At 38.9% G+C, this 20,268-nt stretch overlaps 1 protein-coding gene across 1 annotated transcript in view; it reads left to right on the top strand.

Annotated features, from left to right (window-relative positions):
* MSRB3 (methionine sulfoxide reductase B3) overlaps positions 1-20,268 on the top strand; it is a 138,671-nt gene that overhangs the window by 12,807 nt on the left and 105,596 nt on the right. Inside the window, exons 2-3 of the mRNA XM_004700801.2 lie at positions 11,348-11,456; positions 13,029-13,106. Of these exons, the coding sequence (XP_004700858.1) occupies positions 11,348-11,456; positions 13,029-13,106 (187 nt within the window). The remainder of the gene's footprint in view (positions 1-11,347; positions 11,457-13,028; positions 13,107-20,268) is intronic.

Below are 20,268 nucleotides of genomic sequence, written 5' to 3'. Positions count from 1 at the left end.
ATTTAATAAATTTTATATGAAGGTATTACACTTACTTCCATTGACTTACAGTGAGAAAATGCCTGCACAATTTTTTTTATTACCATTTCCTTACTTCTTAGGCCCCCAACTTTTCCTCTTTCAAATCTGATCATCTGTCTTACCTTGGTTGTTTTTCGCTTTGCTAGGCTAACTGATACTGCTTATATGTAAGACTTCTTACAATCTTTGTGTCAGGATATACATTTGAGCACAGTACATCAATCAGCTTGTTTATATGGAGTTCTCTTCCCTATTTGTGTCTTCCCTGTCCCTATAGATCAGGGGTTCTCAACCTGTGGGTCGTGACACCTTTGGGGGGTTGAACAACCCTTTCACAGGGGTTGCCCGATTCATAAGAGTAGCAAAATTAGAGTTTAAGAAGCAGCAACGAAAATAATTTTATGGTTGGGGGGTTACCACAACATGAGGAACTGTATTAAAGGGTCGCGGCATTAGGAAGGTTGAGAACCACTGCTCTAGATGATGCTTCTACAAATGGTTTGAGGTTTCCATGTCCTAATTGTAACTGGACCTGATCCATCTAGGTAGGCAGAATTTTACAATGTCAGTGTTCCCATTGTTAACTCTCTTACTCAATGCTTTTTACATACTTTTAATTTGAGACTGTACATTCATTTTGTTAACATGTTTCTTATTTCTTCTCCTAGAATATTTGGTCTGCAAGGTCAGAAATTTGACTCACTTTTAACTGTGGATATACTGTGCATATTTAATAATATTTGTACAAAGTATAAATCAATACTAGCTTTGATAGTTTATATTGTCAGGGAACTTGCAATTTGAGAAAATAAAGCAGAAGCTACTAAAGGCATTTGAGAATAATTGTAAATACTATATTAGTCCACGTAAATTGTACCACGCAGAGTACATGTTCTAATAATAAGGGCACACAAAGTAAAGGAGCGATCAAGGAATGAGTTTATATGGTATGTAGACATCTCAGCTTATCCATTCACATCTTCACTGTGGAAACCCTAAGACCAACTTATATCATTTCACAACAGACCACTGAAATATATGTTGCTACGGTTGTTAGGTCCTAAATCAGATCCAACCCTGTGTACAACAGAACAAAACACTGCCCAGTCCTGTGCCATCCTCACAATTATGTTTAAGCCCGTTGTTGCAACTGCTGTGTCAATCCATCTCGTCTGGACTCTTCCTCTTTTTTGCTCTTCTAAGCATAATGTCCTTTCTGGGGACTATTCTCTCCTGATAAGCTATCCAAAGTACATGGGATAAATCTCACTGTCCTTGCTAAGGAGCATTCTGGCTGTACGACTTCCAAGATAGATTGTATGTACTTTTGGCTGTCCAGAGAACCTTCAGTATTCTTCTCTATCACCATAATACAAATACCTTGGTTCTTTTTTTGGACTTCCTTTAATTCGGTGTCTAACTTTCATATACATTTGAGACCATTGAAAATACCATGGTTTGGGTCAGGTACTGCTTAGTCCTCAAACTAACATCCTGGCTTTTCAACTCTTGAAAGAGGTCTTGTGCAGCAGATTTACCCAATGCAATACCTTGTCTGTTCTCTTCACTGCTGCTTCCATGAGCATGGATTGTGGATCCAAGCAAGATGAAATCTCCATCAACTTCACTCTTTCCTCCATTTATCATGATGTTACCAATGTGTCCAGTTGTGAGGATTTTGGTCTCCTTGACATTAGGTTGTAATCCATATTGAAGGCCGAAATCCTTGATTCCCCATCAGCAAGTGCTGCAAGTGCTCCTTACTTTCAGTAAGCAAGGTTGTGTCATCTATCTGCATATTGAAGGTTGTTAGTAAACCTCCAATCCTGATACTGTATTCTTCTTCGTATAATCCAGTTTCTCTCATTATTTGCTCAAAATCCAGATTGAACAAGTATAATGAGAGGATACAACCCTGATGCACACCTTTCCTGATTTTAACCATGCAGTATTCCCTAGTTCTATTCACACAACTGGTTCTTGATCCACGTACAAGTTCTGCAGGAACACAATGAAGTGTTCTGGAATTCTGCATTCTTTGCAAGGCTATCCATAGTTTGTTATGATCCACATAGTCAAATGCCTTGGCATAATCAATAAAACACACAGAAACATCTTTCTGGTATTCTCTGATTTCAGTCAATACCCATCTGGTATCAGCAATGATAGAACTTTGTTTCACCTCCTCTTCTGAATCCTTCCGGAATCTCTGGCAGCTCCCTGTCAGTGTACTACTGCAATCATTGTTGCATGATCTTCAGCAAAATTTTACTTGCACGTGATATCAATGATATTGTTCTATAATTTGAATATCCTGTTGGGTCACTTTTCTTTGGAATGGGTTCAAAGTTGTTAAGGTAGCTATCTTCCAAATTTCTTGGCATAGACTAGTGAGTACTTCTAATTCATCACCTTGTTGAAACATTTCAGTTGGTATTCCGTGAGCTCCTGGAGCCTTGTTTTTGGCTAATAACTTTACTGAAGATTGGACTTCTTTCAGTACCAGTGATTCTTGATCATATGCTACTTGTTGAAGTGATTGAAACTGAAACATATGATATGGTATGGTATTGTTGTGCTGTCATGCTTATAATGTTCATTGAGGTTAATTAGCACTCTGCATAGACCAAAAATAGCACAAAGGCATGAAATATGATTACGATGACAAAGATAGATTTTTTTATCACAAAGAAAATAGTATTATTTACCCAAAATAATAATTATATAACTAATATTTTCTGACTCTCCAGATTTGGAGTTCTATTTTCCTTGTGTTATATTTAGGCCTTGGAGGACATATATTAAACTGAACTTAATTTATAAAGTAGGAATGTTTAAAAAAGGAAAAGTAATGCAGGGTATACATTTATATGGGGCTAAGTAAAAAGTATTATTGCAAAGTAATAGAAACCTTTATTAAGCAAAATTATGAAAATGTGAAGTTGTTCTTTTTTTTTAATGTACCCTTCATCTAGGTCAATACACTTCTGAAGTGTATATAAACTTCTAAACCTCTGCGGAAGAATTCTTTGTGGAAAAAGGAGTCTGAAAGGGCAGGATCAGGGCTGTAGAGTGGATGGGGTAAAGTTTCCCAAGGAAATTCTCATACCTAGCCCTGTTACTCTTTTTTTTTTTTTTAAATCATTCTATTACGGGCTCATACAACTCTTAGCACAACCCATAGACACATCAATTGTGTAAAGCACATTTGTACATTCATTGCCCTCATCCTCAAAACATTTACTCTCCTGGTTACTCTTAATAATTGAAAAAGACAAGTGCATAGTTGGAATGGCAACAAAAATCTTGATGCAACTTTCCTGCCCTTTTCCTCCCCAATGCAGCTTTTGGCTTGTTCCTAGTTCACAGTTTTTAGTTCGGACTGTTCCAGTGTCTCCATGATAGCCCCCGTGTCCTTAAAGGCCATATGGCAGGATGGACCCCTTTGCCATCTTGAGAGATAGTTGCCACATCTCTGAGCCAACCTCTGCCTTGAATTCATCTTTGAGATCTTCCTAACTTCCTTAAGCCATTTCATCAGTCTACACATTGCTGTGCTATGTGGGCCTCATTCCTGCAACCACGTTGCCAAGCTTCAGTCATCTGGGAATATAGCCACTTGAGTTTTATTAACTTCATGCTAGCCCTGCCTCAGCTTTTCCCCGCAGCACAAAAGGCATCCTTTTTCTTAGTTTAAGTCAGGCTAATGAGACTATGTATTACTGAGAAAAATTGTCTGCAGTCATCTACTCATTACAGAGACATATTTAAACAGGTTTTGTTGGGAATAAACCTGTGCACCTATGAACTGGGGCCCTCGTAGTGATGCTTTCTGATCATTACCCGCTTCCGCTCAAAGTTTAGTCAGGAAAATAGTATCTGGATTATTTTGAGTGTAGCACTTTGCTAGGAGGACATTCAGGATGATTTTTCTTGGAAGTTAAAAAGAAAGTGCCAGAGTGTCTATTAAGATAGGTAGTTGTAAATTGTCTTGTTTATAAAGTATTTCATTTTTGCATATTTAAGTTGTTGCTTGTCTCCGTTCAGTTCTTGTTGTAACACTCACATTCTAATGCTTGCTTTCTGGGTCTAATGCTAGACTGCGAACTTCTTAGCACACTCCTCTCTTGCACTGCCATTCGTTTCCTCACTTCCTCCTGGTTTGGAAAGCTCGTTGTCCAGAGATAGCATCACTCATCTATTCTTCAGTAAGTGGGTTTTGAACGCAGGGAATCCAGGACAGATGAACTCTCAGGACCAGGGGTGACAGTGGCGGTACCAGGAGGGAAGTGGGGTGTAGAAAGGGGGAATTGATCACAGGGAGCTACATATAACCTCCTCTCTGGGGGACGGGCAGCAGAGGGGTGGGTGAAGGGAGACGCCGGGCAGTGTAATATAAGATACAATAATCATTTATAAATTATCAAGGGTGCATGGGGGAGAGGGGAGGAGGAAGGGAAGGGGAGGGGAAAAAAGGAAAATGAGCTGATTCCGGGAACCCAAGAGGAAAGCGAATTTTGGGGATGAGGGCAACAAATGTATAGATGTGCTTTACACAATTGATTTATGTATTGTGATGAATTGTATGAGCCCCAATAAATTGATTTTTTTTAAAAAGTGGGTTTTGGTCACATGTCAGCTCCTCAGTGAGGCTTACCTTGACCACTTTGTTTAAGATTAAACTCTCACTCCTCGGTCTTCGCTCTGCTACACTTTTACTGTTTCGTCTTTCTTTCTTGCATACCTGTTACCTTCTAAGAGGCTTTATAATTCGTTCCAAGGGTGAAAGATGAGGCAGTCTGCTTCCACAAAGACTTCTAAATTAAACTGACTGCCATCGAGTCCATGCCGGCTCACAGCAACCCTATAGGACAAAATTGCCCCGATGCGTTTCCAGACTGTAACTCTTTCAAGGAGTAGAAAGCCCTGTCTCTCCCTCAGAGCAACTGGTGGTTTCCAACTGCTTACAGTCTCGAAAACTATGGGCTGGTTCTATATTGTTCCATAGGATGGGTACAAGCGGGAATCGACTCCAGGCAGTGCTCATATACCTAGAGTAGTGCCAACATATAGTAGATGCTTAATAAATAAGTACTGAATGAAAGTTCTACCTGACACTTTTTTTTTAATTCAAGATTTATTTTTATGGAATCAAAAGAAACGCCTCATTTCAAAATTTGTAAACCTTTTAAAACGAAATGATTATAATCTTAATAAGAATATGCAAGCATTGGTATACTTGAGTGTTTGTTGGAAATCTTGAAAATTGGCACTGGAGTATACATCACATCAATCTTGACGTGACACAAGAATTGAGTCATCTACAGATAATTTTTATTTTTAAATATATTTTTAAATATTTTTATTTAACATATTTTTTAATCATTTTATTGGGGGCTTGTACAGTTCTTATCACAATCCATCCATCCATCCATTGTGTCAAGCACATTTGTACATTTGTTGCCATCATCATTCTCAAAACATTTGCTTTCTACTTGAGCCCTTGGTATCAGCTCCTCATTTTTTCCCCTCCCTCCCTGATCCCCCCTCCCTCGTGAACCCTTGATAATTTACAAATTATTATTATTTGGTCATATCTTACACTCTCCGACATCTCCCTTCACCCACTTTTCTGTTGTCCATCACCCAGGGAAGAGGTTACATGTAGATCCTTGTAATTGGTTCCCCCTTTCTATCCCACCTTCCCTCCACCCTCCCCATATCGCCACTCTCACCACTGGTCCTGAAGGGATCATCTGTCCTGGATTCCCTGTGTTTCCAGTTCCTATCTGTACCAATATACATTCTCTGGTCTAGCCAGATTTGTAAAGTAGAATTGGGATCATAATGGTGGTGGGAAGGAAGCATTTAAGAACTAGAGGAAAGTTGTGTGTTTCTTTGTTGCTACCTTGCACCCTGACTGGCTCGTCTCCTCCCTGCTACCCTTCAGTAAGGGGGTGTCCAGTTGCCTACAGATGGGCTTTGGGTCTCCACTCTGCACTCACCCTCATTTATAATGATATGATTTTTGTTCCTTGAGGCCTGATACCTGATCCCTTGGACACACAGCATTTTTGATGACTTAATTAAACAGTCAGAAAATATATTGGGTTAGTGGTCCTCAAAGTAAGTCCGATAGCCCTACTTTCATGGAAACCAGATAACAGAAGCAAGAGTGTCCTGATACATCAATGTGATTCTTCAGAAACATTTTTCCTACATAATGTTTACTTGGAATGAAGATCAAAAGAATGGGGTTGTATCTCTAAGCATAGAGCTTTTCTTTGCCTGTGTTTTGATTTCTCCTGAAGCCTTTGTTAAATTACTACATAACCCCTCCTCAAAAAGCTTTATGATATACATGTTGTGTACTTATCTAAAAATGGACTGGGTTATGCTTTTATAAATGCCTATTAATTTAGAAAATTCTAATGCTATTCCTAGTATAAAAAACAGTTTGTTCAGTGTTCAAATATGGCAGATTAACAATCACCTGAAAATTGAAACTTATAGTGAAAAAAGTATGCTTATTCAACTGTAGCAGCAAGCTATTTCAAGATGAACTTTACTGCTTTAACCTAGTAAATTTGAAGCAAAACAAGATATTCTTATCACTTATTCATTTATTATCTTGGGAAAATATTTAATAGTTTCATTTTTTTTCTGACCTTAGAACCAAAGTTAAAGTTATGAGATCTTTGGGTTTTGTTTTATTTTGAGTTTTCACACTGAAATATGAGATTTATGACTTAAAAGGGCTGTAAGATTTAGGTAACAGATCTGATTTACTTCTTAACAGGAAGTTAAAAAGCCTTTCAACGTTTTATAGACTTTGTGAGCATCCCATTTGAACCTTGTCTCGACCTTGTGCTGAAAAAATGAATATGGGGCAAACCGCCATTGGCTGATACGAGTCAGTGTACTATTCAGGGTGTCCCATGGTCATTATTAATTTTCTTTCTCATTACTAGAAAATTAATGATAGTTTCAAGCTGAAAGTTATAATGCAACTTAAAAAGAAAGAAGAAAGCATTAGCATAGTTTTTCGTCCCCAAATTAGACCACTAGCAGCTTTGTCTTTAAACAGCCTTGGCTTGATGTTAATACAGCTATTTGCTGTTTATTTTTAGGTAAATTAGATTGTAGCCTAACCGAGCCTCAGTTTCTGAATCTGTAAAGTGAGTATAATATATATATATCCTAGAATTCTGGAGATGATTCAATAAGATTCTGTGACAGTAACTTGGTGTGCCTGGCATATAAAGTGTTCAGAAAATTTAGTTTTCTTCCTTCAATTCCTATTTTCATCATTCAAAACAAAACAAAAACTTGTGAGGAAAAGACTCCTCTGAAGGTGCTGTTAGCAACAAATGAATGGCCAAGAAAGTCCTGTAGCATAATGAAAGATTGGACTGGCTGCTATCTGAGATACAGTTTACCTTCAGAATTCCTTATCATCGGAATGACAGTGTGTACATTTATTCCGACCGAGTTTGCCAGGTCTAATTGCTGTGATCTTTATAGCATACTTGTCGCTCTACAAACTTAGCCAGAGAAGTTAGCTAGGAAGCGGGCAGAGGTGGAAAGTGAACTCCTTGCTGCAAGGTTATTTCTGTTTTAACCGCTTTAAAGCCTTGGGGCAACAGCATGGAGCAAATCGCAGGGTAACAGGGGAATCTGGCCATATTTTAGTGAAAAGTACCCTCGGACTAAGTTTAAAATGGATGCGACCTACCTGAACTGGACTCCGTAGGGAGTGGTGGGAGGATTAAATACCAAAGAGGTGGTATACCTCCATACGTGTACGGTGTGTGTGATGTGTGCAGATCTACACCCACATGCCCATTCAAAGTACAATGTTAGACATTCATCTGAAGGAAAAACCTTTCCTTAGCATCCTCCTAAGTTAATTTTGAGGTCATTGAACAGATGGCACACAATACTAATATTAAATTACCCGTGTAAGACAAGTACAGCACCTAAATGAAGAGTGTAAAAGGAAACTATCCAATGAATTACTCTAGAATATCAAAATCATATCTTCAGAATTAACAATGGCACCATATGGCTTCAGAAACCAGAGATAAAAGTGAAGCTTTTTTGTGCGCATAAGCGCATGTGCATGTGTGTGTGTATAAAATTTGGGCTACGATGCTGATGCAAGAAGAGCTCATGTAACAATAAAACTTTCAGTTGCCCAGGAAGTATATTATTTTTAAATGATGTGGCAAGGAATTTGTTAAAATCTGATTAATTTCTCACTAAATTGCTTAATATAAAATCACAACAATTGTTTCTGGTATACATATACTTCCTTTTGCTGTTAGGTATACTTTAAAAGCCAAATTGTTTTGAGATCATAGTATGGCCAAAGAGTGAAAATGTATGAAGTTTGACAGCTTTAAATAAGCACTAGAATTTCTTAAAGAACAAACCTCACTTACAGTTAGGAAACAATATTTATATTTAAGGTTGAAAAGCCAGGATGTAGGAAAATTTTGCTAATTTGGAAGGTGACCTTTAAGTGCACCAAAACCAAATAATTTGTAGGCTATGACATAGGGCACATTCCTACAGAATTTGTGTGAGTGCTGCTTTAGTGGTTCTCGAAAGACAAGCAGAGCGCTGGAATGAAGGCTTTGCCCCTTCCCGTATGCACAGCAGCACTCTTTCAGAGGTTGCCATTCACGCGAGCTCTCTCAGCAGCTAATGAGATGGTTCATAGTAGAAAGCAATCTGTTTTTAAGAATGTTTAGATCAAAAGTAATTTCTAATCTATGAAATAAAGTCTCTTCAATACCCTTCATTCACCAGTAAAGCTTTTATGTTTGTATTATTTACTTCAATCAGATGTTTTCAATTTTACCTTTCTTCCTTGCAAAAGTACTTGACATGGTTCACCAATACTGACCAACAGTTTTATTCTTTTCTTTCCCTCCTCTCCCAACAAAAAAGATTTTGACAGAGAGAATGAAAGAGAGAGAAACATCTTTGGGTAAATGATTTGCAAGCATCTGTGCTTTAAGCTACTTTTTATGAACACTCCTTAGTAAATGACTCAAGGTAAAAAAGCAGAAAAGCATCCAATGTTAGGAAATTGCAATCCAATACCATGTAATTTAAACCTGCAGTTGCTTCTCTGGTGCTAAATGACATACAGATGGGTAGCTCAGTTCTCTCAGCTCTGGGAACACAATTGGTCTTTTTGTATGAATGAATGTACATTAACAAAATATCTTGGACAGAATCATTTAATTGTACAGAGTTTAATTATCTATGCCATTGGAAAGAATAATTGTAACTAAGATTCTGTCATGTTAAATTTGCAAGTAATGACTTTCTTTGACAAAAATTAACGAAGATAAAGCCATCTGACAAATAAAATAAACACAAAAAGATAACTTCCAAGAAGTCTATAATGAATTGAGTAAGAACTAACTTCTTGTAGTCACCTTACATAGGAACAGTAGGGTTGAATTTAAGACGTTGAATGGCTTGCTGTGACAAGGACCATTTCCATCTACCCCTCTGACAATATTAAAAATATACGTGAAGTCGTACGATTTGGGCACAGCCTAGTGTAATAGGGGGTCCAGTAAGTTGAGAGGCCAGTGCATCACAAGTGTGACATGTCAGCTGTTCTTGTGGCTCTTTCCAGCCGAGGGGCCTAGTGGAGGTCAGTAGTGGCCTGTTGCTGTTTGACAGCCGGCAGGCCTGCTCAAGATGGCTGTCTGCGTCTCCCAGCTCCCCCTGGCTCTTCCCCTGCCATCTCCATGTTTCCTCCGAGAGAGTCCACCCCTCTGTCCTGGGGGTCCTGGTTCTGGGAGTTGATATCTTGCTTTAATTTCTCAATCAGAGAAACTGGTTACCCCTCACCTTGCCCCCCAGTTTCATTTCACCTGTCAAACACACTGTGACATCAAGTGCTTAGAATGTAAAGAAGTAGAAAGCATTCCACTTATAAATCAGACTTATTTAGATTTCAAAAGAAGTTGAGTTCAAGATTCAGGAACCCCAGCAAGCTTTCTTTTAGTTACTACTTCAAAACATGGCCAGGAATCATTTCATTGAAGACCATCTGCAAGCCCCTCTCCCAGTGTGATGGATGGCAAAGAAAAGCAGTTGCTCTGCAGTGAGTAATGGGTGCGCTGCCCCAGAGTTATATATCTTCTCAATCATTTGTGCAAGGAAAGTAAATGCTATACATAAACAGGTGTTGTCTGAACATTTTACTGCGGTCTGCAGAGGCTGAAATAAAAACGACCATTGTTATTGGAACCCCATTAGAATTACTTCACCATTCACATATACTTAATCTGTGACGTCTCCCTAAGCGCAAGGGAACGTCACCGTTCCGGGGAAAATGGGAATGAAAAAATAATGGGAGTTTTCCATGAACTTTTTGAAGCCTTCTTGTACATTTAGGAAAAAAAAAATCTCTGGAACCATGTCCACTTATTTTTGCTCTGCTTGTCCCCCCTCTCCTAGTTTTCTCATTCCTTTTCTGGGGATTTCTTGAATCTGCACGGTTGGATATGTCTTCTTGTATAGTCTAAGGGGCTCAAGGTAAAAGCATCCAATGTTAGGAAATTGCAATCCAATACCATGTAATTTAAACCTGCAGTTCCTTCTATGGTGCTAAATGACATACAGATGGGTAGCTCAGTTCTCAGCTCTGCGTCGTGGTTGACATGGCAAGATAGAGTCTTTCAGGAGACGTTTGTTGTTAAGAACTCCGGATAACCCAGAGAAGTGTCTGACAGAACCACAGAGAACAGCCATTCCTCGTTGTGGGAAAATACATTTTTAGGGTGCAAAGAAAAAACAAAGTAGTTTGGTAAGGAAAGCACCCAGAATGGAAATTAAATGATGACGCTTTCAAGCTGTCCTACCAACTTGCAAAATCATGGAATGGAAAGTTATGGTTTATCATCATGTCCACCTTCTTATGTGTGGATAAATCATGTTTGTAGATAGAGTTTTACTTATTGAATTCATGTGGGGGGATAAAGTATTTCGGGGCATGGGGGGGCAAAGGACGTACTCCCATTTTGGGAATGTTCACCGAGTTTTCAGTATCACGCGAGACACAGTTGGCTGCAGCACATTGTCACTGTGCCAGTCGAATCACCTGGGTCCGAAGAAGCAGTCTTTGTAAACTGAGAAATAGTCAGCTGGAGCTCAGGTAAGCCTTTCTTGTGCATTAGGGACTGGTCTGGTCATTGAAAAGCGAATGCAGAAGCTGTGCTGTGGCAGCGAGCCAAAGCAATTATTCAGGATTCAAACTAAAAAGCCTCGCTCTCCCATATATGCTCTCTCTTTTCAGGGTCATGTAGGGATAAAAAGAACTGTAAGGTGGTCTTTTCCCAGCAGGAACTGAGGAAGCGGCTAACACCCCTGCAGTACCATGTCACTCAGGAGAAAGGGACCGAAAGGTAAAGTGAGCTATAAGAAAAACTCATTTAACTAGAGCTAGCCTTCTTCATCCCCTCACCCTCTGTGAGCCCTTTTCCATGCCAATTAAAGACCTCTACATTCATTTGCCAACGTCTGCAAATCAGTGCCCCTGAAAAATTGCATTGTGTAGGTTAAGACTTTTATTTATCCTTCTCCCCATTTAATCAACAGTCTATCTTATGTAAAGTCCCAGGGCTTTTGCAAAAGGCCTGTTTTTAGTTTACTACAAACTGTGTGGAAGTAATAGCGACTTAGGTACATTTTTTGGGAAGACATCACAGTAAGCAAAACCATGAGGGACATGGCACTGAGCCAGGATGCTGAAATTTTGAAGGTGGCCATTGTAAGGATAGACGTTTTGGCTGCAAAAAGAAGGTAGCATAATTTAGTTCCTTTCTACCCCACTCCAATTTCTTTTTGAAGCACATGTGGAGAAAGTATTTATTGGCTCATTTGTGGTTGGAATGTCAAAAATTTTCAATAACTGCCCTCACATGGCTTTAGCCCTTGGAAGTTCGCCCTAAGTCCTGAAAAAGGAGTTTGTTCATTTCCAAGACTGATTTTCGTGAATAAAGTCTCTCTCAGCTGATTCCAGCTCAAAGCTCACGTGCCAGGTCCAACCATTTTGTTGTCTAATCTATACCATGGGGCTTGGCGCAAGGCCGTCACTTACCTCTGATCCAGATTTATTAATGATGTAACTTCTTGTTTTCATTCATGATCTGAAAGTGCTCTTTACCACACATGGGGTCCTTGCTAATAGGAACACTCTTCTTGTCATATATTGTTTACTGAGTTTACTGAATGTTGAATCCCTGACAGAGCCTGCTCTCGCCGCACAATGAGCGAGCAGTGGCCTCCAGTCTCAGCTCAGGAGGATCTCGACTTGTCTCGCTGTGTACGGGACCAGCTCAATGATTTAATGCACACAAACAACCCGCGATTAGGTCATTCTGAAAAACTCTGTTTATAAAAAATTGGCCCTCATAAAGAGGGTGAAAGGATAATAAAAACAAGCTGCAGAGTACATAGACTTTTTGTTGGGCTCACACAGCTGATTTGTATTAGCTGAATGACCTCCTAGCCCTTAAGATTGTTAACTTAGAAAAATATTCCCTTAAAGCTGCAATATTCCTTTTCAAACCGAAAAATAAGACTTCTTCCACTTCATGTCTCGGACTCCTCTGGGTTTTCTGATATACGCACTTGGATACTGTAGAGTAGCAGAAATCTTATCTGATAATATTTTTTAAGCAAATCTAAACTAGAGACAGTTTACAAAAATAGTAATTTATTTCTCCCTAAGCATTACATAATTAGATGGCTTGATTTTTTTAACCACTAGTTTTCAGTAGTTATATGCACATTTTATTATATAGATTGGAAATATATTAGTTATATTCCTATTCCCATATGTTTGGTCTGCTCTCATTATAGAACATAAAGCCCTTGACACGTTTATTAGAGAATTGTCATTTAAGTAAATGATGTTCTATAAGAAATAATATGAATGTTTAATTTTTTTTCATGCCCTGTTTATTGTCTGACAGTGCCTTCGAAGGAGAATACACACACCACCAAGATCCTGGAGTCTATAAGTGCATTGTTTGTGGAACGCCATTGTTCAAGTAAGTGTGTGAGAAACCTGTGGGCATGGATATATTACAGGATGACAACACACTATTTCTGTCCCTGCCCCCACCCCCACCCACCCCACCCAAATTGGAGTGATTCTTGACTTTCTTGGTTAATGACTAGTTAGACAATGAGGCAAGATCTTTCACTGTTTGGATCTTAAAAGTACCCATCATGAATTTGTTCATCTCAATAATTGTAGCACTTAGCAGGTCAATGAAAGAGATTTTGATGAGCATAAAAATTGGTTGCATAGCATATTTATTTATTTTTCTGGAAGGGATGGCCCTAAAATTATTTCTGGGACCAGTCTGAAGGTCTTCACATAGATCCTTCTGATTGAATAATATCCACCAGATCGGTTATTTTTACTTCTGCAATGAAGGGCAATATCTCTCTCTAGCAAAGAAAGTACCATGCAAATTATAGCAGGTACTTCTATATATGCAAGATAATGAATATGAAGTTCAAAGTTTTTGAATTCACCAAAAATATTTATTTTGAAGATCCCAAAATAGTGTACTACAAAATAGGAAGCACAGAGATTTTTTGACCAAAATAATGAGTTCCAACAATGTATTCTGGAGAGGATGGATTTTATTCGAGAGGAAAATTTTTACCAAATTTATCTGAGGAGCTCATACTTTCATGAGGATCTTGATTTTGGGGTGTGGTGGGGGTGGGAGGGGAAGAAACATTAATTGAGAGTAAATGGTATTTATATAAAACAGAATAACAAAGTTTCTTAGGAAACTTGTAAAACACATTCAATATCTCTCTATAAATGTTTCCCTTTGAAAACACTAGCATTTATAGATTCCCAGAAATAACAGGAAACAGTAGTTTCCTTGAAAAAAGATTTTTAAATTTAAAATATTTTCTTCAATTGCAAAAACCTCATTGCACATTAGTGTTCATTGAGAATCTATTCCAAATTCCTATGTATTTATTCTTCATGTTAAAGCCGACCCTTCAAATCCGTCACCCATTTCTTCTCAGAAAACACACATCCTTCAGCACCTTCAGCTGGTGTCAAAATAGTTGACAGAACACTAAAGGGAGTTGCGGAGCCATGTTAAACTTGTTACTAACCCAAGTGGTCAAATTGGCTACATCCCCCTTGCTTTTTGTTTAAAATTCCCCATCTCTTTTTCTATCATGGAATTCAGTCAAGTAGTGGATATAAGGAGAACTTACTGTTCTAAATAAGAAACAGAACTCCTGTAAATGGAGGATTTAACCCTTGTGAGATTTTGAGTCACAAATCCTAAAAGTGAGACCTGGTCCAAGCAGAAGTACTGGCGGGAGTAAGATTTCACATTTGGTGCAGTATTATTACGTCTCTATTTTATTCTTGCAAGAAAGCTTTTGTTTTCTGAGTTTTTAAAGAATATGATATATATATGTATATATATATATATGTTCTGTCTTGTTCCTTGAAAAACGATTTGCTTGTCTTTACTTTTTCTTTGTCTGCTTTTGGAAAATCACAGTTCCCACTCCACCCGTCTTCACATGGGACCTGCACCCTGGGGTTCTGGCAAAGGCTTGCTTGGGGCACCAGCCATGGACACTTTTGAGAGGATCCGTTTTCTGATCCCTAATATCTCCAACTGCATTCTCCTGCAATTGAGATGTCTGGGAAAGAGTCTGTGGGCTGCTGCTGCTTCCTTCTCAACTGCTCATCCATAATTGCTCTTCCCCTACTTTCCAAGAGGTGTCATACCTTTCACCTATCACCAATCTCGCTATGATGTACGGTCGGGTAAAATCTTCAGGATATCAAATAAAGCAACTGCGTGGGGAGGCACTGGAGCTGAAGGAGAGACTCACGAAAGTGTGGCAAAATAGCAATGACAATCGTAAGAAGGATAGTAATAATACTGATAATGAAATAATACTTTGTGTTGGGAAGCTTCTTGGCAGGGACCTTGTCTACTTATTTACCTCCCCACCTGCTGTCTCTCTTGTCTGTTCCACCTCTCTCGGTGAGGAGGATGCCATGAAAACATGTACCAGCATGTGTTGTTTTTTTTTTAAAATCATTTCATTAGGGGCTCATACAACTGTTACCACAATCCATACATACATCAATTGTGTAAAGCATATTTGTACATTCATTGCCCTCATCATTCTCAAAACATTTGTTCTCCACTTAAGACCCTGGCTTCAGTTCCTCATTTCCCCCCTCCCTCCCCACTTTAAGACCACCTCCCTCATGAACCCTCGATAATTTCTAAATAACTATTTTGTCATATCTCGCACTGTCCGACGTATCCCCTCACCCACTTTTCTGTTGTCCTTCCTCCAGGGAGGAGGTTACATGTAGATCCTTGTAATCAGTTCCCCCTTTCCACTCCACCCTCCTGGTATCACCACTCTCACCACTGGTCCTAAGGGATCATCTGTCCTGGATTCCCTGTGTTTCCAGTTCCGATCTGTATCAGTGTACATCCTCTGGTCTAGCCAGATTTGTAAGGTAGAATTGAGATCATGATAGTGGGGGGGTGAGGGAGGAGGTGAGGAAGTATTTAGGAACTAGAGGAAAGTTGTATGTTTCATTGTTTCTACACAGCACCCTGACTGGCTCATCTCCTCCTGCAACCCTTCCATAAAGGGATGTCTAATTGCCTACATATGGGCTTTGGGTCTCCACTCTGCACTCCCCCTCATTCACAATGATATGATTTTTTGTTCTTTGATGCCTGACACCTGATCCATTTTACACCTCATGATTACATAAGCTTTGTTGCTTCTGAGCTAAATGGTCGCTTGTTTACTTTCAAACCTTTAAGACCCTAGACGCTATTTATCTTTTGATAGCCGGGTACCACCAGCTTTCTTCGCCACATTTACTTATGCACCCATTTGTCTTCAGCGATCATATCAGGGAGGTGAGCACACAATGATATGATTTTTTGTTCTCCACCACGTGTCTTTGAATGAACAAGTCTTCATTCAGACATTGTAAAAGTCTGAATTGGTTGATGTACATGATCCTAAAAACTGGCTTTGCAAATTACGTTCTATTGTGGACCTCTTTGTTCATTAAATGATCTAAGTAGAAGATCTTGACAAAAATATACTTTTAAGCATGTATACAATATGCAGACACCATATAATTCATCTTTTGCATTGATTTAAATTTTTTTAAAAAATAGCAGGCTTCAAAAATTTGTGGAAAGATCATGACATTTTTCCATGAATTTTTTGAAGCCCCCTCACACAGAAACCATGCAATCATTTGAGTAGTAAAGAATGACTGAACTGAAAGAGACTTTGGTAGTAAGGGATTGACTAGGAAGAAGTAGATAAATTCTAAAGGATATAAAAATAAAAACAAAACAACAAAACCCAACTCCCTGCCATTGAGCTAATTCTGACTCTCAGATATCTGTATAAAATGATTGGGTTTTCTGCTCCCATAAAGAGTTACAGTCACTATAGGGTCACTATGAGTATAACAGATGTAAGAATAGCAGATATAAAAACAATCAATTCCTTTCTCTCTTGCCAACCTTGTTGGAGAGGGACAAGCTGTAGTTCCCTGAATGACAGAGAAATCTCTGTAGCATCAGCATAGTAGACCTCGCTGAAAATTGAACCTCTGAAACTCTCTGGAGATATACCTCCTAGAATTTTCTGGAAATCTACTCTCTGAGCCAAAAACCAAAAAACAAACAAAACTCATTGCCGCCAAGTCTATACTGACTGCTAGCGACCCGATAGGGCAGGGTAGAACTTGCCCTGTGAGTTTCTGAGACTATAACTCTTTATAGGAGTAGAAAGCCATATCTTTCTCCCTCAGAGTAGCTGGTGGTTTTGAACTGCTGACCTTGAAGATTGCAGCCAGTGAGTAGCCATTACACCACCTGGACTCCTTTTCCTTTTGGCATGCTGGGGGAAACGTCACAAGTAGATGTCTCATTGGCGGCCACCAGGTGCTGCTAATCTCTGTGAATTACAGGAGCTTGGCCCTGGAGATGCTACCTGCTCTAGGAGCCTGGCACTGTGGAGAAATGTCTTGCACCGCAGGAGCTGGGCCTTGAAGAAGCTGTGCTGCAGGAGCTGTGCGCTGGAGATACAGGGTACTCTATAGAGACTGGGGACTGGAGATGCTGATTTTTTGCAGCACTCTAGCACCCAGGAAGCTACCTTTGCTTCAGGAGCCTGGACAAAGGAAGCCCCTTGCACTGCAGGAGCCAGTTGAGCAAGCAAGTTCAGGACCCACATCCCTTTTAGCAGATCAGGCAAGGAAGGTAGCTTTGGAGGTAATAATTGGCACAGTCTACAGATTTTTTCAAAATTTTGAAAATATGGGTAAAAAGGTTTGAAAATCACTTATTTGTGTCGTGAATTAATGGTATAATTTTCAGAGGCCCTCTTGAGATGGTTGATTGCATGTGTAGTGCTTAAGATGTGGGGACCATGAGAGAGAAAGAGTCGTTTCATTTAGAAATAGGAGTAAGAGAGGGAAATGAGGCAGAATGTAACTGAGAAATAATATGAGAAATAAGAGCAAAAGTGAAGCAAAAAACGAAAAGAAATAAGAAGTACTAACTTCAAAAATACCTAACCACTAGCAGTGTAAAAAGGTCCTTTCTTTAACTGCCCTCTTTGCTATCTTATTCATACTCTGTGTGTGTGCGCGTAACCCTCTTCATTTACTTATCTGACATATATCCAGGACATACCTCTTTACAAAAAAGCCATTCTGTGATGCCCATTTCATTTTCGAACGTGTGCTCTACCCTAAATACATTCCCTCTCTGTACAATAGGTTGCTTTCTTAAGCTTACCAACCAGAAGAACCCTATCCACAGGCTTCTAATAAACCAAACATGTCATGTACTTGATTCCCTGATTATTGTTTTCTTCATGTTCACAAATTTTATCAACCCAGTTTATTTCTGGTATAGTACTACTGATGTAAAGTTAGTAAATTAATTAACAGGGACAACAATGTTTTCTCTTCACGTTATTAGAACTTCTAAAATGGCATAAAATGAATACCGCTTATCAGATAAACTAGAGAAGGCACTGGCTAAGTAATTTAATTTAGAAAATATTTTTGACTACTTATATTTTTGTTTTTGCCTGATTTTTGCCAGGTGCTGTAAAACCAAATTCATTAAATAATTTTTTTTCCTTTCAAGGGACTTAAACTTTTGTTGGGCCGGGGGCTTAAGTGGAGAGCAAATGTTTTGAGAATGATGAGAACAATGAATGTACAAATGTGCTTTACACAATTAATGTATATATGGATTGTGATGAGTTGTATGAGCCCCTAATAAAATGATTTAAAAAAAACTTTTGTTGGAGTGATAAGAAAGCCACAACAGACAATTAAAAAATATGACAAAATAGTATTAGTTTATCTATCTCGATATGCATGTTTTAAATGCACTCTTGAGTCATAGGAGGATATGTAACCGCATTCACATAGGAGTGGCTTCATGAGGGAGATGAGCCCATAGACAGCAGAAAAAGGTGTTTGTGTTTTGTTTTTAGGGAGAGCAAGCCATATGAGAAGAGGAACTAGAGATGGGATCAAAAGTGGATTTTTCAGGGGGATAGGGAGGAGTCTTTTCCAACAAGGACATCCTCGGTACTAGAAAAGGCATTTAGATTCCTCTATGAGATGCTTTCAGCTTCCAATTTATTTTCCTTCCAGGAAGTCCTGGTTCATTCTTCCACCGTGGTACCCCTGTGCCCTGATCAGAGCACCGTGTATGTATTGCCCTCAGTGCGCTCCCTACTTTGCTCTGTGACAATTGGTTTATGTGTCTGTCTGCCCACTAGCAAGTGAACTCCACAATTGTAAGGTCATACCTGTATTTTTAGCCTCTGTTGTTGATAGGTGCTGGCAAGTTGGTTCAACTTCAAGTGGCTCTGTGTACAGTAGTACGCAACTCTGCCCGGTCCTGCGCCATCCTCTCAGCGGTTATGTTTGAGCCCATTGTTGCAGCCCTGGTTTAAATCCACCTCATCAAGGGTCTTCCTCATTTTCACTGCCTTTCTACTTTACCAAACATAATGTCCTTTTGCATGGACTGGTCTCCCTAATAACATGTCCAAAGTACATGAGACCAAGTATCACCATCCTTGTTTAGGAACGTCCTGACTATACTTCCGCCAAGAGAGGTTTGTTTGTTGTTCTCACAGCGCATGGTACTTTCAGTTGTCTTTGCCAGCACCATAATTCAAATGAATCAATTCTTCTTTTGTCTTCCTTAGTCAGTGTCCAACTTTCACATGCAATATGAGGCAATTAAAAACCCTGGTGCACCATAGTCCTCAACATGCATCCTTGTCCTTCGATGCTTTAAAGAGGTTTTGCACAGCAGATTTGCCTAATGCAATATGTTGTTTGATTTCTTGACTGCTGCTTCCATAAGTATTGATTGGGGATCCAGGAAGGATCTTGATAACTTCAATCTTTTCTCTGCTTATCATGATGTTATTTATCGGTCCAGTTGTGAATGTTTTGTTTTTCTTTACATTGATTTAAAATTTATACTAAAGGTTGCAGTCCTTGATCTTTATCAGCAAATGCTTCAAGTGTCCATTTTACAGATGAGGGAACTAAGACCAGATAAATAACTTTTGCCTATCACTCAGCCAGTATGAACCTATAAAAAGATTCAGAATAGTAGTATTTAACTTATTTATGATTAATTATTAAAGAAAAGAATACTAAGGAGGTATAGTGAAATTTAGAGTGATCTAATTTCTACGCACGGAGGGCGTAGGATGCCTGGTGGGGCTTGATTGGGCAAGGTAGCTGAGAGGAATTACTGAAACCCGAATGATGGCCAAACATGATAGTGGGACAAGAGGAAAGTAAAAGGAAATAGAGGAAAGAACCAGGAGGCAAAGGACATTTGTAGAGGACTAAATACAGGCACATACATATGTAAATATATTTATATATAACAATAGGGAAATAGATTTATGTACATATATTTATGTGTTAAGTTTCTTTTTGTTTTTTGTTTAATCATTTTATTAGGGGCTCATACAACTCTTTTTTTTTTACACTCGTATTACCCAATTTATTAAACGAAAACGGGAAAATACAGTAAAACATTTTGGACATTACAATGATCATTTATTATTTATTATATTATTTATGGCATCTAGTTTACAGTATTA

Source organism: Echinops telfairi, unplaced genomic scaffold (genome assembly GCF_000313985.2).
Source record: "Echinops telfairi isolate 266 unplaced genomic scaffold, ASM31398v2 ScPeMD7_2;HRSCAF=8, whole genome shotgun sequence".
Taxonomy (NCBI): domain Eukaryota; kingdom Metazoa; phylum Chordata; class Mammalia; order Afrosoricida; family Tenrecidae; genus Echinops; species Echinops telfairi.
This window is presented reverse-complemented; position numbering and strand designations above follow the sequence as displayed.